Source organism: Spodoptera frugiperda, chromosome 23 (genome assembly GCF_023101765.2).
Source record: "Spodoptera frugiperda isolate SF20-4 chromosome 23, AGI-APGP_CSIRO_Sfru_2.0, whole genome shotgun sequence".
NCBI lineage: Eukaryota > Metazoa > Arthropoda > Insecta > Lepidoptera > Noctuidae > Spodoptera > Spodoptera frugiperda.
In genome coordinates, this window is record NC_064234.1 from 7,838,094 (window position 1) to 7,854,950 (window position 16,857).

The following is a 16,857-nucleotide window of genomic DNA, read 5'->3' on the forward strand; positions in this document are numbered from 1 at the left end:
GTTAAGTTCAGGTTTGTTTCATGTATAATATGCACAAAAACTTTTAGAAAATGGTTTCCAATCGTGTAGTTGGAAATATTGAATGAATGTTTTCAGTGCTTAACTCGAATGAATGATGAGTAATCTGTGACTGAAATATAATTTTAGCTCACTCAATTCATTCATATACTTTTACGTGCGTTGTGTGATTTTGTGGATTTATATTATTTTTACAAACGAAAATGAATTAAAATGAGGTGATTCTATTTAAAACAGCAGATAATTAAGTAAAGCACTGGTAAGTGTCAAATTAAATAGAATTCGTGATATATAATGAATTTCTGATGGATCTGAAATTAGGTAAACTTCAGCTAAGTGGTCAGCCCACGAGCGACCTAATTATTATTTCACCCATATACTGTGTTTAACACATATTTTAAATAAGGTGATTTAATGGCTATACACCTCTTTAAATTAATCAATTCAATGTGGTAGTAATCATTGTACTTTGAGTGTGAGTCTAAAATTAAACATGACTATAATCATTGTTTTGTTTATACATAAGTCTATATTTGGTGTGATAAGTAAATAATATGTAATAACAATTATTTCAGTGCCTTAAAAAATAGCATAATGTATTATTTACAAATGCTGTACTATGTTAATGTAGTAAAATATGAGAAATATCTAAATAACTATAATTTAGTTTTTTCGCTTGGTTTGTTTGAATCCCAATGTCAATCATTTACATTTATTAACTTATTTGTTAATCCCCCTCGATATCGTGGTTTCTATAGCTCATAGACTTCCTTCCTCCATAATTACTATCCAATACAAAAATAATGATTTTGTTGTATACAGTAGTTCCGGAGATAAACATGTTGAAAAAACAAACAAACTCTTCAGCTTTATAATATTAGTATATAGATAAGATCTAATGCCAGACCCCCTCCAAAATATAACAATAATCCTCTAATTTTATATAAATCTAAATAACTACCAGTTATTGAAGTTTCTTTTTCCATTTAGGAAGTACCAATTCACAATTTATTGTAACAATATTACTTTAACCCATCCTCTATTTTGTTATATTTTTCTATAATTGATATATGTAGTTTATCATCATAATTTCACTTTAAATACTTACTTTGTTTTTTTTTTAAATGGCTCTAAATTGTTCATTATTATCTTGTTGATGCATTTACATAGATAGGTATACAATATGCAGAAACTCTGTACAACAATTTAAAGATCACATAGTTTTGTTAATTGTTTTATAGGAATCTTATAGGTTTAATAGAGATTGCTTAGTCGCAAAAAAAAAATCAGCTAAAACATCTAATAATATGTTTTCTAATTTTTATAATAAACCAGTGAACCCTGCCAACTGTTTCACCTTGGACACTTTTTTCTGTGCATATTTGTTAATTTTTTACATAAAAACCTTATCTGAACAAAAAATTAAACTGAACAATAAAAACTAGTCACAAAATCGGTTCAGCTGTTTTCGATATTTGCACTTAACAACACATTTAGCGATTCATTTTTATAATATAGGTAGATTTTACTATTCTTATTGGATAACTAATGCACTTTAGAACCTGGAAATTAAGTGCATATGAAAATTTATTAAAAAATTTTAGTGCTAATTTTTATTGTATTCTAATTCTTAGCTTATGAAATTAGTCTTAGTTTTTTAATAATCATCATCGCTATAATTAAAACTAGCGTTATTTATAGCAAAAAAGCTTCGGTTTAATTAGGGAATGTCTTCCATACATGGCTGTTCATGTAGTGGGGTAAGTGGCGACGCGGCGCCGCGCCCGCCAAAGCAAGCGGGAACGGTCATTGACCCGTCTGGTACACCCCTAAACCGTTATCGGCGATATAAGGAAACCCGCTGAAGGCTTTGCGGAACCTTGTAGGTGCACGGTTCAGTTATAGCTCGTTAGATGGTTAATTACTTTCGTAGAAAACGTATCATCATCAAAAAGTCCTCCATTACCTACATCATCAGTTTAATCTAGTAAATATGACGTAATTTTCTGTCAAAATATTAGGTTTCAAAGTACATTTATGTGCGGAAACGCAATATCCAATTAGGTATGTCATTAAACAATGCCTCAAACAATTTAAATAGGCTGAAATAAAAAAAAAATCCAAGTCGGCGTCATATTGGCCCTAGCGCATTGTATTCCGCTTAAGTATAGTGGGTCCAACGAATGATTTATGCATGTTCGTATGACCATCAAATGTGACTAAATAAGCGAATGAATGCTTACGATATCACAACTTGAATCATCACTTGGTCGGTTGAAGTTGCTAATGACGTAATTCACACGACCTACAGAAACACCGGTTTGTCTTAAACTCTTGGAGGACATTTTTAAATTCTTATCCGGAGTTTTGAGAAGTATTTGGTAATTGGTCAGAGGTGAATTTTTAAGTTGTACATACTAGATAAGAGTCTATGTACAAAAAAATATATACGTACATTAACAGGTAACAGATTAATATTTTCCACAGTCTGTAAACAATGTTAGTCTTCTTTAGTTACTTAGAAATAAAGTGGATCAAGGTCGAGTAGCGAATTCTGTGCATTTTCATTGATTCATCTGTTGATACCTAATGGTATGGTCCAATGGATTAATACTATGGCTTTTGTATTGCACTTGTAGCTGTTCTTAAAATACCTGTAGTTTAAATATCTATTTACATCTTGCTAGATTTCGTCTATACTATAACTACAATATACGATCCCCATTTGTGGACGTACATATACAAATGACTGCATACATTTTTATATCAGTTTTGTATTTTGGTTGTAAACCAATAACTATAATTTCTAAGTATGCATTAGTCCTACCCAATTCAATCAGATTTTAGTCACCTATGTAAGTAATGGCAATATATTTAGACTGATCTAAGAGACTAGTTCTACATGGTCTAGGTATATTCTAATAATACATGGATCCAATCTTTAAATGTTTATATTGTATAAACAGAAATTGTGACTCGATAGTCCATGTCGCTTAAATATAATAATTTGTTCAGTGTATTGAGTATTGATTCCCAGAAGAAACTGTGACGGCTCTTGTTGTATCACTCGCTGACGAAGTTATTTTCTGTACAATTAGTCACGCGTGTATCCGGCGCGCGCGCACGTCGTGTCGTGCTAAACACAATAAATACGAAAATAATTGCAAAAAATATTGAGACTGATTAAAATAATTAGTGTAATAGGTAATATTTTGAAAATAGTGTGATATATTGTTATGTTTTAAAGTCCGTAAATGAATGGACCTATAAGAAGTTATAATAAGAAGTGTGAAACACCCTTTATTATAAACAATTTTAAAGTTGACAATTGTGATTGTAAATTACCTACTGAGTAGTTATGTGATTTAACCCCGGTGATAAGTGACTTATCAGTTACTGTTTTAAAATATGTAAGTGCAAATAATGCAGTATACTTAGTAGTGTAGGTATAGAGATTTTGAAATGAATTTATCTCATTGTTGCTGCTTAATAAATTCGCAACAAAATTCGTTAATTACGTAATTAAATACGTATTTTTTTTTATAAAATTTATCTTTACCTTAATTACATATGCATAGCTAATTAACTACAAGAATATTTTGTATAAGTTCGCTGTTGCTAGGTTTGAAACTGTCTTACAATTACAACCAGAATCGTTCATTTGACTCCTACATCTAGTTATGTGCTATGCGGAAAGATAAGCATTTATGAGTTTACACCTCTACATCTCAAGTCAACAAGGTGATCAGTGAACACATGGCCGTATTTAGCCTCTGCCGGGTCTTTATGTGTGACAACTGACAACTCTACACTAACACATTAAATTTCATAGAAATATTTAATACAATAGTTTATTTCTAATCATAGCTAATCGAAAGTGAAATTTAAGGGCTTAAGCTAAATGCTTGCCTTAAATTTAAGTCACACTAGCTGATGCCCTCAGCTTCGTTCCCGTGGATTATGAACTTTATGGCTTAATTTTCTAAAATAAAAGTAGCATAAGTTACTCCTTAGTACATCAACTACCTGCCAATTAAAGTCCCTTAAAAATGGGTCCAGCCATTTCAGAGATTAGCCGGAATAAACAGACATACAAAAATTGTAAAAAGCGGTTACATCAATATCACAAACGGACACTCCAATTTCGTTTATTAGTCTAGATAAAGGTACCTTAAACATTTGGGTAGGAACACGAAACATGGCATAATAATCTTAGACGAGGCGGACTGGATGTGATAAAGCGTAGGCGGCGCCCTTTCTCACTCGGTCGCCCGCCTACATAGGTAGCCATATGTTCCAACCGTATCACAACGTTTACTCAACGCTATTTACTACCTGAGAAACGATGACGGCGTCGTACAATCATTCATGCTTTACAGCTAATACTGTGAGTGGTCGGTAAATATCGTCATTGAAGTTACTTACCTATGCAATCTTTATTTATAGGTTTATTACTAACTTTCTTGAGTTTTAAAAATTGTAATACGTGTACATTTTGTTACTGACCTACTGTAACATCTTTAGTAGGCATACGTCAATTAACTATGTACTTTACAAAGAAAAATTAAGTGTAGCGATTGAACAGATGTAAAGGTATAAGCATTAAACCTACGTGTAAGTTCTTTTTTATAAACAACAATACAATATAAACTACTTAGATATTTGTAGTTGTAGGTAGGTATAGTATAGCTTATAGGGCGTGACGATGATACGAGTATTGTTGATTATGTATTAATGTATTATCATCAGCCGGAAGACGTCTACTGCTGAACAAAGGCCTCCTCTTTAAGACTTCTATAGCGTATAGGAGTACTAATGTACGTAGTATTAAGTGTGTCATACATTTTTGCAACCTTCCACGAGTTGTATGTAACACTGTAATTGCACCAAATTACAAAAACTATTGTATTACGCTCGAATGAAATAAGATTTCCTGTCGTTCTGACCTTAAATACTAGGTCATGCACATGCAAGTAGAAAGTTACATATGAGCTAAAAAATGCTTGTTGTAAACATACTGTTATGTGTATGTATTATGTATGATTCAAGCAATTTTCAAAATAAGTAGTGTGTCCATTTCAGTGTAGTGTGTATATTTTTTGAATTCCGAATGACTAATTGATATGTAGTTACTGGTAATGGTATTTAATCTATACATCTATTAATAAATTAAAATTGTAGAGGTGTTAATTCTGTACATTGACAATAAAAAGTGTCTGTCTGACACATCGCGCAAAAACTAGCACCGGTTCGATTACGATGAAACTTATTAATACTTTAATATCCTGGGCATCACAATGGGCACTTTTTATCTCAAAAAAGTATATACCAAACGCAAATTATGTTTGTCGAATGTTAGGTTACCCGTAGTGGACCTTGCGGTGTAATTATAGGGTCCGATAGTCCAAATTAGCTTGCAATAACCACTATTATAAATGTAAAAGATTGTAAGTTTGTGTGTTTGTGTCTGTTTGAAACGGCTGAAGGTACCTGGATGAAATTTGGAACATGTGTAGATAATAGTCTGGAATACCACACAGCCTGTGCGGGGCGGAAAGAAATTTAGTTAATAGGGAAATATAATTTGTGTCAGTTATAATGTTACCCAATTTTTTTACAATACAATTTTCTTTGTTACAGAACTTGATCTGATTACGAATCTTAATTAATTACAAAATGTATATACATCGATCGACTGTATTACGACTGTGTGTGTGGGTGAGCCTGTTGGCGCTATGTGGGGCCCAACGCGCGGAGCAACTCCTGGCACAGAATCCGTGCTACAGCAAGACGACGTGCAGTGACTGCATCCGCACAGCCAGTTGCGCATGGTGCTTTGCAGCAGAGTTCAACGGCCCACGGTGCTTCAACCCTGCCTTGGAGCGAGATGGCACCGCGGGATGTGAAGAATCCTACATATTTAACCCAGACAACAAACGCTCTGTCGACCCCATGTACAATATGGAGCTGAGCAGAGGTACCCTTGCTTACCTCACCAAATTAATTATCTTTTAAGTCAAGTCTTTTTTAGTACAAATTAACTAACATTATGAGTCCCGTTTTCAGCAAAGTCCAGAATGGGTATGGCCGCTGGCTCATCTTCTTATGAAGAGTCTTACAGTGCAAAGGGCAGCAGTTTTGCTGCTTCAGGATCGGCAGCAGCCGCAGGTGCTGAGGGTGGTGGTGATAGACTGGTACAGATGAAACCTCAGAAAGTGAATCTCAATCTAAGAATGAGTAAGTATTATGTTTACATTTGATTATGAAGTAGGTGTGGTTGGTTATTGGAACTTGTATACATGTAGTGATATAACGCAACTAGTTATGATAAACAGTTAATGTTCAATGTCATCATTCAGGACTAATCAATTCAATTAATCTATGACATAATTTCCTGATGAGTGTCATTCTAGTTATTTACACAAAATAATTTTCATGTAAAATACGTTTCTATTTTTAGATCAAATGCAGAAACTAACATTTGCGTACTCCAGAGCTCAAGATTATCCTGTTGACTTGTACTACCTTATGGACTTGAGTAGATCTATGAAAAACGACAAAGAGAAACTCAGTACACTGGGAAGTTTACTGTCTGCCACTATGAGGAACATGACATCCATGTTCAGGATCGGATTCGGCTCCTTTGTAGATAAACTAGTCATGCCTTATGTATCTACAGTGCCTAAGAAGTAAGTTCATGTTTTTTATACAAAACCGCCCATCAATTCTAAGAGTTGTTATAGGTGGATCAATATATTAACTTTTATTGTTTTCAGTTTGATATCACCCTGTGACGGTTGTGCAGCTCCTTATGGATACCAAAATCAAATGTCTTTGAGTACTGACACTGACTTCTTTGAGGTGAGTTACCAATTACAATAATAGTTTTACTTACAATGTAATTAAAAAAGAATATGTCGTAAATATCATGTTACTTTTACCGTACAGAAAGCAGTAGCTAACGCAGACGTGTCGGGTAACTTGGACGCTCCCGAAGGAGGGTTCGATGCTATTATGCAAGCCGTCGTGTGCAAGCAACAGATCGGCTGGAGAGACCAGGCTAGAAGACTTCTCGTCTTCTCCACTGACGCCGGCTTCCATTATGCTGGTGACGGAAAGGTATTTATTTTTTAATGTTTTGCTAACATGGTTCTAGTACATTTGCTTCGAAAAGTAAAAGTTTATCTAAGCGTAATTAGGTCACTTACGTTACGTAGTGTATTTCTTAAAAAAATCATAGAATGTAACAATCTAATGAAACTGCAGCGTAACACGCATATTGCAGATTTTTTTATATATTTATTCACATTTCATTACAGCTCGGTGGTATCGTCCAACCGAACGATGGCGAATGTCACATGAAGGACAACACGTACACACACTCGACATTGCAGGACTACCCCAGTATTTCACAGATTAATCATAAGGTTTGTATTTATACACTATTTCAGTGCTATTTAAAACTATATTCAAAGCGAATCAAGTTAAAATTCTCTTTATTTTTTGATTAGGTGAAAAAACACGCAATCAACGTAATCTTCGCGGTGACGGCGGAGCAGATCAGCGTCTATGAGCAGCTGAGCAAGCACATCGAAGGTTCCAGTACGGGAGTACTGAGCAACGACTCCGATAACATCGTCGACCTCGTCCGGGAACAGTACAACGTTAGTCACTATGTCAATGCATTGCTCATATTCAATACTCCAGCTGTTATCACGGGGAACAACCTAACACACTGCTTGAAGCTTAAATAACTTAAGTTTTCCAATGTTTTTCTGACCTATTTCATAGTAGGTTAAGGTTAGAACAGAGCCCTTATTAGAATCGAATGTATTTTTCCTGTTGTTTACCAACTTTGTTGTTTGCAACAAAATAATAATTTATTGTCCACTAGTTCACAAGCTAGAGTGGCTTAGTTTAACTCTGTGCTCATATGTTATATGTGATATGTGCATATTAACATATTATCACATCACATATTAACATAAGCTTGGCTCTAGCTTTAAAAAGGGAATGAGAAAGAAGATAATAAAGAGTAACACGTTCTACAACAATAGTTTATTTTCATTAGAAACTAAACTATTAACCTACTATGAAATAGGTCAGTAAGGATACATTAGTATTCTAAAATTTAATCTCTGAATGAAAATTTACCTTGGCCAAAGCTTCTTGGCTGCCCATTCTCAGACGTGGCAATCGGCAATCACTATGTTTTATCGTAAGTACAAAAATATAAAGTATGTTTTTGTTATACAGAAAATTACGTCAACAGTGGAAATGAAAGATTCATCGAGTGACGCCGTGCAAATAGTGTATTACTCATCTTGTCTCAGCGGCAAAGAACTCACACAGACGAATAAATGCGACGGATTAAAGGTAATTTATTATTTAAATATTTAATTCTGACAAAGAAACGAGCTTTTTAATCCACCAGACGTATATTGATGTCAGATAAAATACAGGTACCTCTGTATTTTAGAGTTCTCATTTTCAATATTGTTTGTTTAGGTCGGCGATGTCGTGGAATTCACGGCTGAGATCACATTGAAGGAATGTCCCAAAGACCGCAGCAAGTGGAAGCAGACTTTCGAGATCTCCCCTGTCGGTATTTCTGACAGCCTCACCGTCGAATTGGAAATGGTCTGCGACTGTCCCTGTGAGCAACCTAATCATCATGTAAGTAACTTAATTACCCTCACTATATTGTGGATCTGAAAATGTACCTTGCCTGTATCAAATTGATATAGGCAAGGTACATTTTTGATATTATCAATGAATCCAAAGTACTACTACATTACTCTGGTTTAGTCCAGTGGTTAGTAGAATAGACCTAACGTTATAATGTTGTATCAGGCGTACAACGACAGTCCGCTAGTATGCAGCGGCGAGGGCGTGTCGGCGTGCGGCGTGTGCGTGTGCCGGCCGGGCCGCTTCGGCAAGAACTGTGAGTGCTCGGCGCACGGCGGCGTGTCGGCCGAGCAGGAGCGCGGCTGCCGGCCCACCAACGCCAGCGCCGGCCCGCTCTGCTCCAACCGCGGCACCTGCATCTGCGGCGTCTGCGAGTGCAACAAGATGGACGACCCGCTTAAGGTATTACTGACATTGTCATTGTCCTATCTCATGCGCCTTAAAGAGCTGTTAGATCACCAAAGACGGAGCCCAGAAAGGTCAATTTTCCGCCGGGATTGCGAGTCAAGCGCAACGGCATACCGCATTCTTACTCAGAACAGGAGTTGGAATAGGATGCTTTTTAATCAGTAAGAGACTGAGGACTCCCTCTCACCTCACCCAGGGCGAGAAGACTAAAAAAACTTTTCAACTACATTTGCAGCTATTATCTGTTATTAACGATTTATTTTCTCCAGGTGATTTCTGGCCCGTTCTGCGAGTGCGACAACTTCACGTGTGACATGAACAAAGGTTTGCTCTGCTCGGGCCCCGACCACGGAGAGTGTGTCTGCGGCAAGTGTAGCTGTACTCCAGAGTACACCGGACCGGCCTGCCAGTGTTTGAAGGACCAAACTCCTTGTCGGTCACCTGGTTAGTAACATTGCTGATATAGCTTATACCTACATACATTAACAGCTCCTAAGATTCCATTGATGGACTATGGGTCTCCATTATCAAAGAGGAGACGTGGCGGTGGAGATTATAGCAAACCTATAATCCCCAACGCCACGCCAAAGAATCAGTATTATCAGAGAGTGCTACTGTCCATCATCTGTTGTTTAAGTGGTGACAATTATAGTCTACTCTTTATTGTCATAACGCGGTGATCGCATACAGCCATAGAAGGCAAAAACATTGTGTACACAAATTGGATGTGTTTCGGTACTGGTTATCCTTAATCAGTCATGTTTTTTCCAGAAAACAACGAAATATGCAGCGGTAACGGAAAATGTGTCTGCGGCCAATGCGTGTGTAATGTAGACGATGACCGTCATTATTCCGGAAAATACTGTGAAAAATGTCCCGTAAGTACCTTTGACACAAACTGCGTAGTTTCTGTTTCAAACACAAAAATATTATATGACAATTCGATGATACTTAATCCAAATATATACAACAGCGTCACACCTTTTTAGGGTAGGCAGAGGTGCTTATTACGGCACGTAATGGCACTATACAATGTACACCCACTTTTCACCATTTGTGTTATACGTCCCATGTAATAAGGGGTGAGCCTATTGCAATATAATGGACTCAATTCTAGATTCTGTGTTTCTACTAAGAAATTTTCGAAAAACCGAAAAAGCCCAGTGATACTTTATCCGACCTGGGAATCAAACCCGAGACCCCTTGTCCGACAGGCGCACTTAAGACCACTCGACCAACGAGGCAATCCAAAATACATAAACCATTATACAACTTGTGTATTTTGTATGTTAGTAAATAATAACACTAATAATGAACTTGATCTAACATTATATTTTCTTTTAGACTTGCCCAGGACGCTGCGGTGAATTCAAAGACTGTGTGTTATGTGAGGTACACAAACGTGGCCCACTGTACAAACCGGACACAGATACCTGCGGCGACTGTGCGCTCTATCCCATAATCGAAGAAGGCAAAATTGAAGGTAAAGCACAACACTTATCTATTTACTGCCACACTTAGAGTCATTTAATGGTTACTTAACCCAGTCCTTAGCAATTGTTTTCGATACAAAATCGTTACTAAGGAATAGTTTAAGTAATCATTAAATGTCTCTGAGTGCGGCAGTTAGTGTTATAAACTTAAAAGTAACTAAGGTTAAATCACTTCGAATCTAGTACAGGTCTTGAAAAAGCCTATCGTCTTTCGGCATCATAACAAATACCAATCAACTGAATTAGAACGATGCACGTAATATTTGCACTAATTTATAAACTTACACCCATATAGCTATTTAAACGACTGTTTTCATATTATTGCAGCGAACGAATCTCGAAACGAACATCTGTGTAGTTTCTACGACGACGAAGACTGCTTGTATGTGTACGTGTATTCCTACAACGAGAACCAGCAACTTGTCATCAGGGCGCAGAAGGAACGAGAATGCCCCAAGAAGGTTTGTAAATAAATTATTATAAGTTGGTTGCGGTGGTGATGGTCTCAACCGCGTGGTCAAAACCATAACATAAACTTTCCTCGGGAATCACATGAAAACTGTACAAAACTCCGTCTAAGAGTTTTGAGTTTATTGCGATCATATAGACTCTTGTACAATGGGTAAAGGGACATATTATTTTTTATAATATTTAAGGATTTCACAAGGTTCTTAGTAGATACAATGTGCTTGATTCTAAGTTTTAAGATGATTGCTAAATACAGCGAATAGGAAAGACGATTTACTGCTTAAAACAACTCATACGAATTTATTTTATCACAGGATATTACTCACATTGAATTATAAATAAAATTATGACCGCAGCATCCTAAAGGAAACAATAAGTAGGTCTGTACTTATGATTGTAATGTGGTTTAGTAAATATTTTCAGAAAACAACAATCTTTGTTCACAAGTTTACTAAATGAAAATAAATATACTTGTTTCTTACAAGTCATATTAGGTACCTAAATAAATATAAAAGAGGCATGATATAATATGTATTTGTTTACACAACAAGGTCCAATTATTTTAGAAACTTTTCTGTTGCCTTTTTTTCTAGATGTATAACAATGATTGTATTTATTTGTAGGTGCCGATCTTGGGTATCGTGCTGGGTGTGATTGCTGCGATTGTGTTGGTTGGGTTGGCACTACTGATGTTGTGGAAGATGGCGACCACTATTCACGACCGCAGGGAGTTCGCACGCTTCGAGAAAGAGCGCATGATGGCCAAATGGGACACGGTATGTTCCTGTTATATCTGTTTTCCTGTATAAGTAGATGCAAGATACACAGTAAAAAAAGCAGGCCTGACACCATATTTTGTGTATCACAAGTAATGATATTATAGTGAAGGAATCGTGCCTATGATACATTGGGTTGGCCGGTTGGTCAAGCACTGTGCCACCAGTACCATCTTGGAGGATTAACTATTGTATCTGAGCATTTGCAAATCTCGATTATTGCTATTAAAATAACTTTGTATCCATTTTTTTCTAATCTGTGTTTTTTCTTTCACAGGGCGAGAACCCTATTTACAAGCAAGCAACTTCAACCTTCAAAAATCCTACATATGCCGGAAAATAATAAATTTATTATTATACACAGATTCAAATAGTCAGCAAAGTGAAGTAATCGTCACAATACGTACAAATATGTAATGCCGCATTTATAAAGTTATCAACAAGTCAGTATTTAATGAAATTTCGTGTTTATAGAATTTTTATCAAAATCGATCGTTAGAATCATGTTAAATTAAGAAATGTTTTGAGAGAGTTGCCTTAAAAATGTGCCTTTCAGTAATGTATTGTCGATTGCACAAGTCAGTGCATCAACGCTTGATAGATGTAGCTTCTACTTCATTGAGTTTCTACATATTTACAAATAAATGGAAATCTACATTATTGTAGAGATGTTTATAAACGCTAAAATGCACTCGGTCTGTGGCCTGTTTATGCCTTACATTTATTTTATAACACATATTTTGTCAGAAGGTCTGTTTAATCTCAGGATGTATATTGTACGCTTTTTGTACTTATGTGTGAATGAATGTTGTATGTACTTATGTGTTCGTGTGTAGCTTCGTCGAATCGAACGTGTCGCGGGGTGCTAGAACTATACGCTATATATATACTTTGTATTTTATATATTACGTATGTTAAGACCATGGTACGTTCGATAGGTTGTAGTTTAGAGCTTTATAATATTTATAATATTATTGAGGAAAGTAATCCTAATTTACAATACTGACAATATCGGGAATGTTACTTAACTCGTGAATTATGGATTGAATTGACTACAAATTCTCATTTTGATATAAAACAATATTTTAAAGCCAGTCCGCTGGCGTTGAGTCAATTTGGGATCCCGATATTACTATCCTAAGTGTAATCGTAATACTATTAATATATAAGAGCAATATACGTATTTATGATACTTTGAATATTATTATCTCATGAGTCTCTATTTTATTTAATATTTACTCATTCAATTTTCGAACTCTCGAATTGTCTGATCGAAATGAATCAATTTAGACACTGCCATTATAATACTATGATACAAGGCGGAAAGTGAGACGTTATAATCTGCCTCTTGACTGTACTTATTGTTCATACTCTGAAAGTACGCGTAGAGTCAAAAAATCTCTCAAAAAGATCTCACGTATTTCAGATTTATTATTTCGTCCAACATTACAATGTATTACGACGATACGCCAAATGCTCTCAGAGGTAGACAGTGTACTAATACGATAATCCTCTAAAATATAAAGTACATTATGTACAGATTCGTTGAGGTAATCTCCGTCAATCTCCAATAGACGTCGTACGTCGCGTTCTACTATGGCGACGGGACGCGACGTTACTAAAGCTTCCTTCATTCGCCCTCGTGCCTTGTTATAACATGAATAATAAATAACTAGTGCCATTACTAATATTATAGTGTGTAAAAGAAAATTATTATTTATTTCAAATATTAAAGTTGATATATGTAGAAAAGTAAAATTATTGTAATTTAGTGTTGTAAGATTTTATATTGAATAAGATTTAGTTTCGAGTTTGGACATCCTTTTTTAAATATATAGCATTTTTTTATTTTGTTATTGTGAAAAGTGCCTTTGACTGAAATGAATGTTTTATATGAAATTCAGAAATACCTTGTGAAGGAATGTGTTGCTTATACATATTGGTCCCACCAGTTGTTCCAAATAAAACGCCAATCCTGACGCTAATCGATAAATTGTTTGATACGCCAATTACTTGGAGCAGGAAAATATTCAGTTTATTTGATTCATTATTACCCTAATGAACTGATTGTCTGAAATTATGTCGGATTTGAGTTGTCTTTCTTTTTCTTTTGACCCAAATGTAAATATATAGTTTTAACATGCAAAAAAGATAAGCAGTTGTGGCTTCTAATAGTAGCTAATAAATATTAACACAAACATTTTACTTTTATTTACTCCTTTTTCTCCTATTTGACAATTCGCAAAAAAAAACAATTTGTATAGCCCGCGAACTAAATAATAATGATTTTACCAGAATAGATTCGAACACAATCACATTCAGCATAGTGCGTGACCGTGTACCTGCATAGCTATCAGCTAAAACAGTGATACGCATTATATAAGCTCTCTATACATGTTAATATGTATTTCTTGTCGCTGTCGTTTCTTTGATGTGCCCAAAATCATATGAATTACTTACACATTAGGCACATGAGTAATCAATAGGTGGTATCCATAGAAACTGGCGTGTGCTTGCTATTTCAACCCTTATTATGAGATAAGTAGGTATAGATGTGTATATATAGTACCTACCACTGAATGTAATTATTTATGATAGATACACAAACTTTTGGCCCATAAGGTAAGGCAAATCTACAAAGTGCTACTTAGCTACTAGGTTGACAATTCTTCTATAGTGGTATGGTATTTAAATTTATTTATCAACAATATTGAGAATAGAGCTCCCATCTGTCATGGGCGTCCGACATTCTTTTTGTCCATGTACGCCCGGGGGCATGCGGGTTTAAAATTCACTTCCTTATAATATTTCATCTGCCCTAAAAATGTATAGGTGTATCTACTTACTATATACCTGCTTTTCTACCCACAATTTATCATACATGTTTGAATAACATTGACACATCCAAAAAATCGTTTAGAAATTCAATTTCCCCGCGCGCTCGTAAATGTATCGTTATCAGTTGAATAGCTCATAAGCGGGATTGTTTGCCGAACATGATTTCATATCATACAGTGCACCGCACCAAACGAGGTGATGCCTGAATTAGGCTGTTTGTATTCGACCATATTCGACGCTTCGTGTGCCAAATACGTAGACCTGGTGAATAACATGATATGAATTTCAATTTATACGGTCTATCTATAACTGTAGGCATGAAAGCAACATTAATAACACTTTGTTCGTGAACCATCATTCGTCATAGTATCTCGTTTAGTAAAATAAATGAGGTCGCCCCGGCTGGCCGCTGAGGCCGCCCGCTCCCTGTCCAGACGGCAGCCCTGTTCAGCCTCGGCCGGGATCGGAAGCTGTCATTGTCTCATTCTGTGTTCATTCATTGCCTCCGCTCCTCCACCGCACAGATTAATAGTAGTTACGAGAAAATCTCCATTCAGCCTCAGCGTCCCCTTCTACGGTCATTACTCAACCTGCTAAAGACACTCGCTTTTATTTGTTTGTTCATACTAAATAGTATTACTATTCTGTGGTACTGTTGATAATACCGTAATGTTGATCTGTGCTAATCAGCTGTTCTTGTTAGATGTAGATAAGTAGTTTTCGTTACCAGTGTAAGCTTTAAAAAGGTTGAAAGTTGGGACCTAATTGAGCAAAAATTGGAAACCTATATTGCTAATACCTATCTGCTTATTTTAAAATGATTAGGTACAAGGTAGCGATGTCGTACTTCACTGTATTTTGGGTTGATTGTAGTTTTTAACGAGTTTTTCAAATAGTAAATATGCTATCGTGTGGATGAATAAGCCTATAGAGAGTTAATGAGAATTTGATGGAAAATGTCCTATACACCTCATTGTTATTCAAAATTGTTTATGGAGACCGAGCCGAACACATTAACGATATACAAAAGGCTCCGCAGGTGGCTCGACGATTAATCACAGCAAGGAATTCGTCGGCGCGTGGGGCGGGTGGACCATCGGGCGGGCAGCGTTTGGGCGGGCGGCGGCGGCGGCGGGCGCGGTAGTGCCGCCGCGATCCCGCGCCGCGACGCACGCCCCGCCCGCCCCTCGCCCCTGCCGCGCGCGACACCCGCCGCACGTGCTGATCATCTGCCTTCTAACTGATAAACAACACAACTTAGCCTGTCACTAAAGGTAACATTTATCACTTTCAGTATTAATACACTAAATAAAAATACTTTTGTTTATGGGAATGATATTATGTGTTCTCACTTCATGCACTTGGGAGTTGCTAAACTTTGTAAACTTTTTCCAAGTTTCATGTAGGCTAAAATTATTGTAATGTTATCTATCTATAAGTCCGTAATCGACAGGGAGAAAAGTTTCTATTTTAACGGGTAACTAAACCTACCTGTTGAACTCTGTTTTATTTCTGTGTAGAAAGTTGTTTGATTCAATTTACAAATAAACTTCTTACTTTTTTGTTTTCGAACTTACATTTGAATTGATAACTTTTTAATACGTATCGTAAGTTCGTCACTCGTGCCGCGCAATGTACATAAGTATATCGTTGCTAATATTTTAATTTAACATTTCTGGAATTACGACAGAGTACAATGTTTTTAAAGTCAACCTTGGAAGGTATTTAACACAACTGTTATTCAGATTCAGAATAGGTATCATATCATAAGAAAAACAATGAAAAGTCGTCCTTCGAAATCAAAACCTGTTTCAAACAAGTACCCAAGTATAATACCGAGGTGGACGAAGAAATTGATAAGACGACTTATAACAATAGGAGATTTGGACGTCAACAAAGAGCGATGAACAAGGCAGAGACAGCCTTTGTCTATTTAAAATAATAAATTAAACGGACACGAAGTACAATTTCGTGGTGGAATTAAATAAACAGAGTGTACTTTATGATAACACAGGAACATTCTGTGCGGCTGGGATGATGTGATGTCCGTTTTATTTGCGTGGTTTTGACTCACGCGCTGAGAACTTTGTGTCGTCAATATATTTATATTATTACAATTTATATGTCAGCGTTCTGCTCTTTTAGTTATGTCGGTATGCGCCCTTTCG

The 16,857-nt window shown here is 36.1% G+C and overlaps 2 protein-coding genes across 3 annotated transcripts in view; both read left to right on the forward strand.

The window, feature by feature from the left end:
• Positions 1 to 111: 111 nt before the first annotated feature.
• Positions 112 to 14,049, forward strand: LOC118266679 (integrin beta-PS). 2 transcript variants are annotated; one of them, XM_035580156.2, is made up of 17 exons: positions 112 to 277; positions 5,659 to 5,995; positions 6,085 to 6,255; positions 6,479 to 6,707; positions 6,795 to 6,879; positions 6,967 to 7,137; positions 7,338 to 7,445; positions 7,530 to 7,682; positions 8,275 to 8,394; positions 8,527 to 8,694; positions 8,872 to 9,108; positions 9,384 to 9,558; positions 9,886 to 9,992; positions 10,459 to 10,597; positions 10,935 to 11,068; positions 11,699 to 11,851; positions 12,129 to 14,049. In XM_035580156.2, the coding sequence occupies exons 2-17, from the start codon at positions 5,695 to 5,697 to the stop codon at positions 12,192 to 12,194; spliced, it is 2,517 nt and encodes an 838-aa protein (XP_035436049.2). In that variant the 5' UTR covers positions 112 to 277; positions 5,659 to 5,694; the 3' UTR covers positions 12,195 to 14,049. The 2 variants fall into 2 exon arrangements, with proteins under 2 accessions (XP_035436049.2, XP_035436048.2); XM_035580155.2 differs by lacking the exon at positions 112 to 277 and adding an exon at positions 3,114 to 3,428.
• A 1,761-nt stretch (positions 14,050 to 15,810) lies between these two features.
• Positions 15,811 to 16,857, forward strand: part of LOC118266813 (RNA binding protein fox-1 homolog 3) — a 70,508-nt gene continuing 69,461 nt past the window's right edge. Inside the window, exon 1 of the mRNA XM_050703253.1 lies at positions 15,811 to 15,963. The gene's annotated coding sequence lies outside the window, so the exon portion shown is untranslated. The remainder of the gene's footprint in view (positions 15,964 to 16,857) is intronic.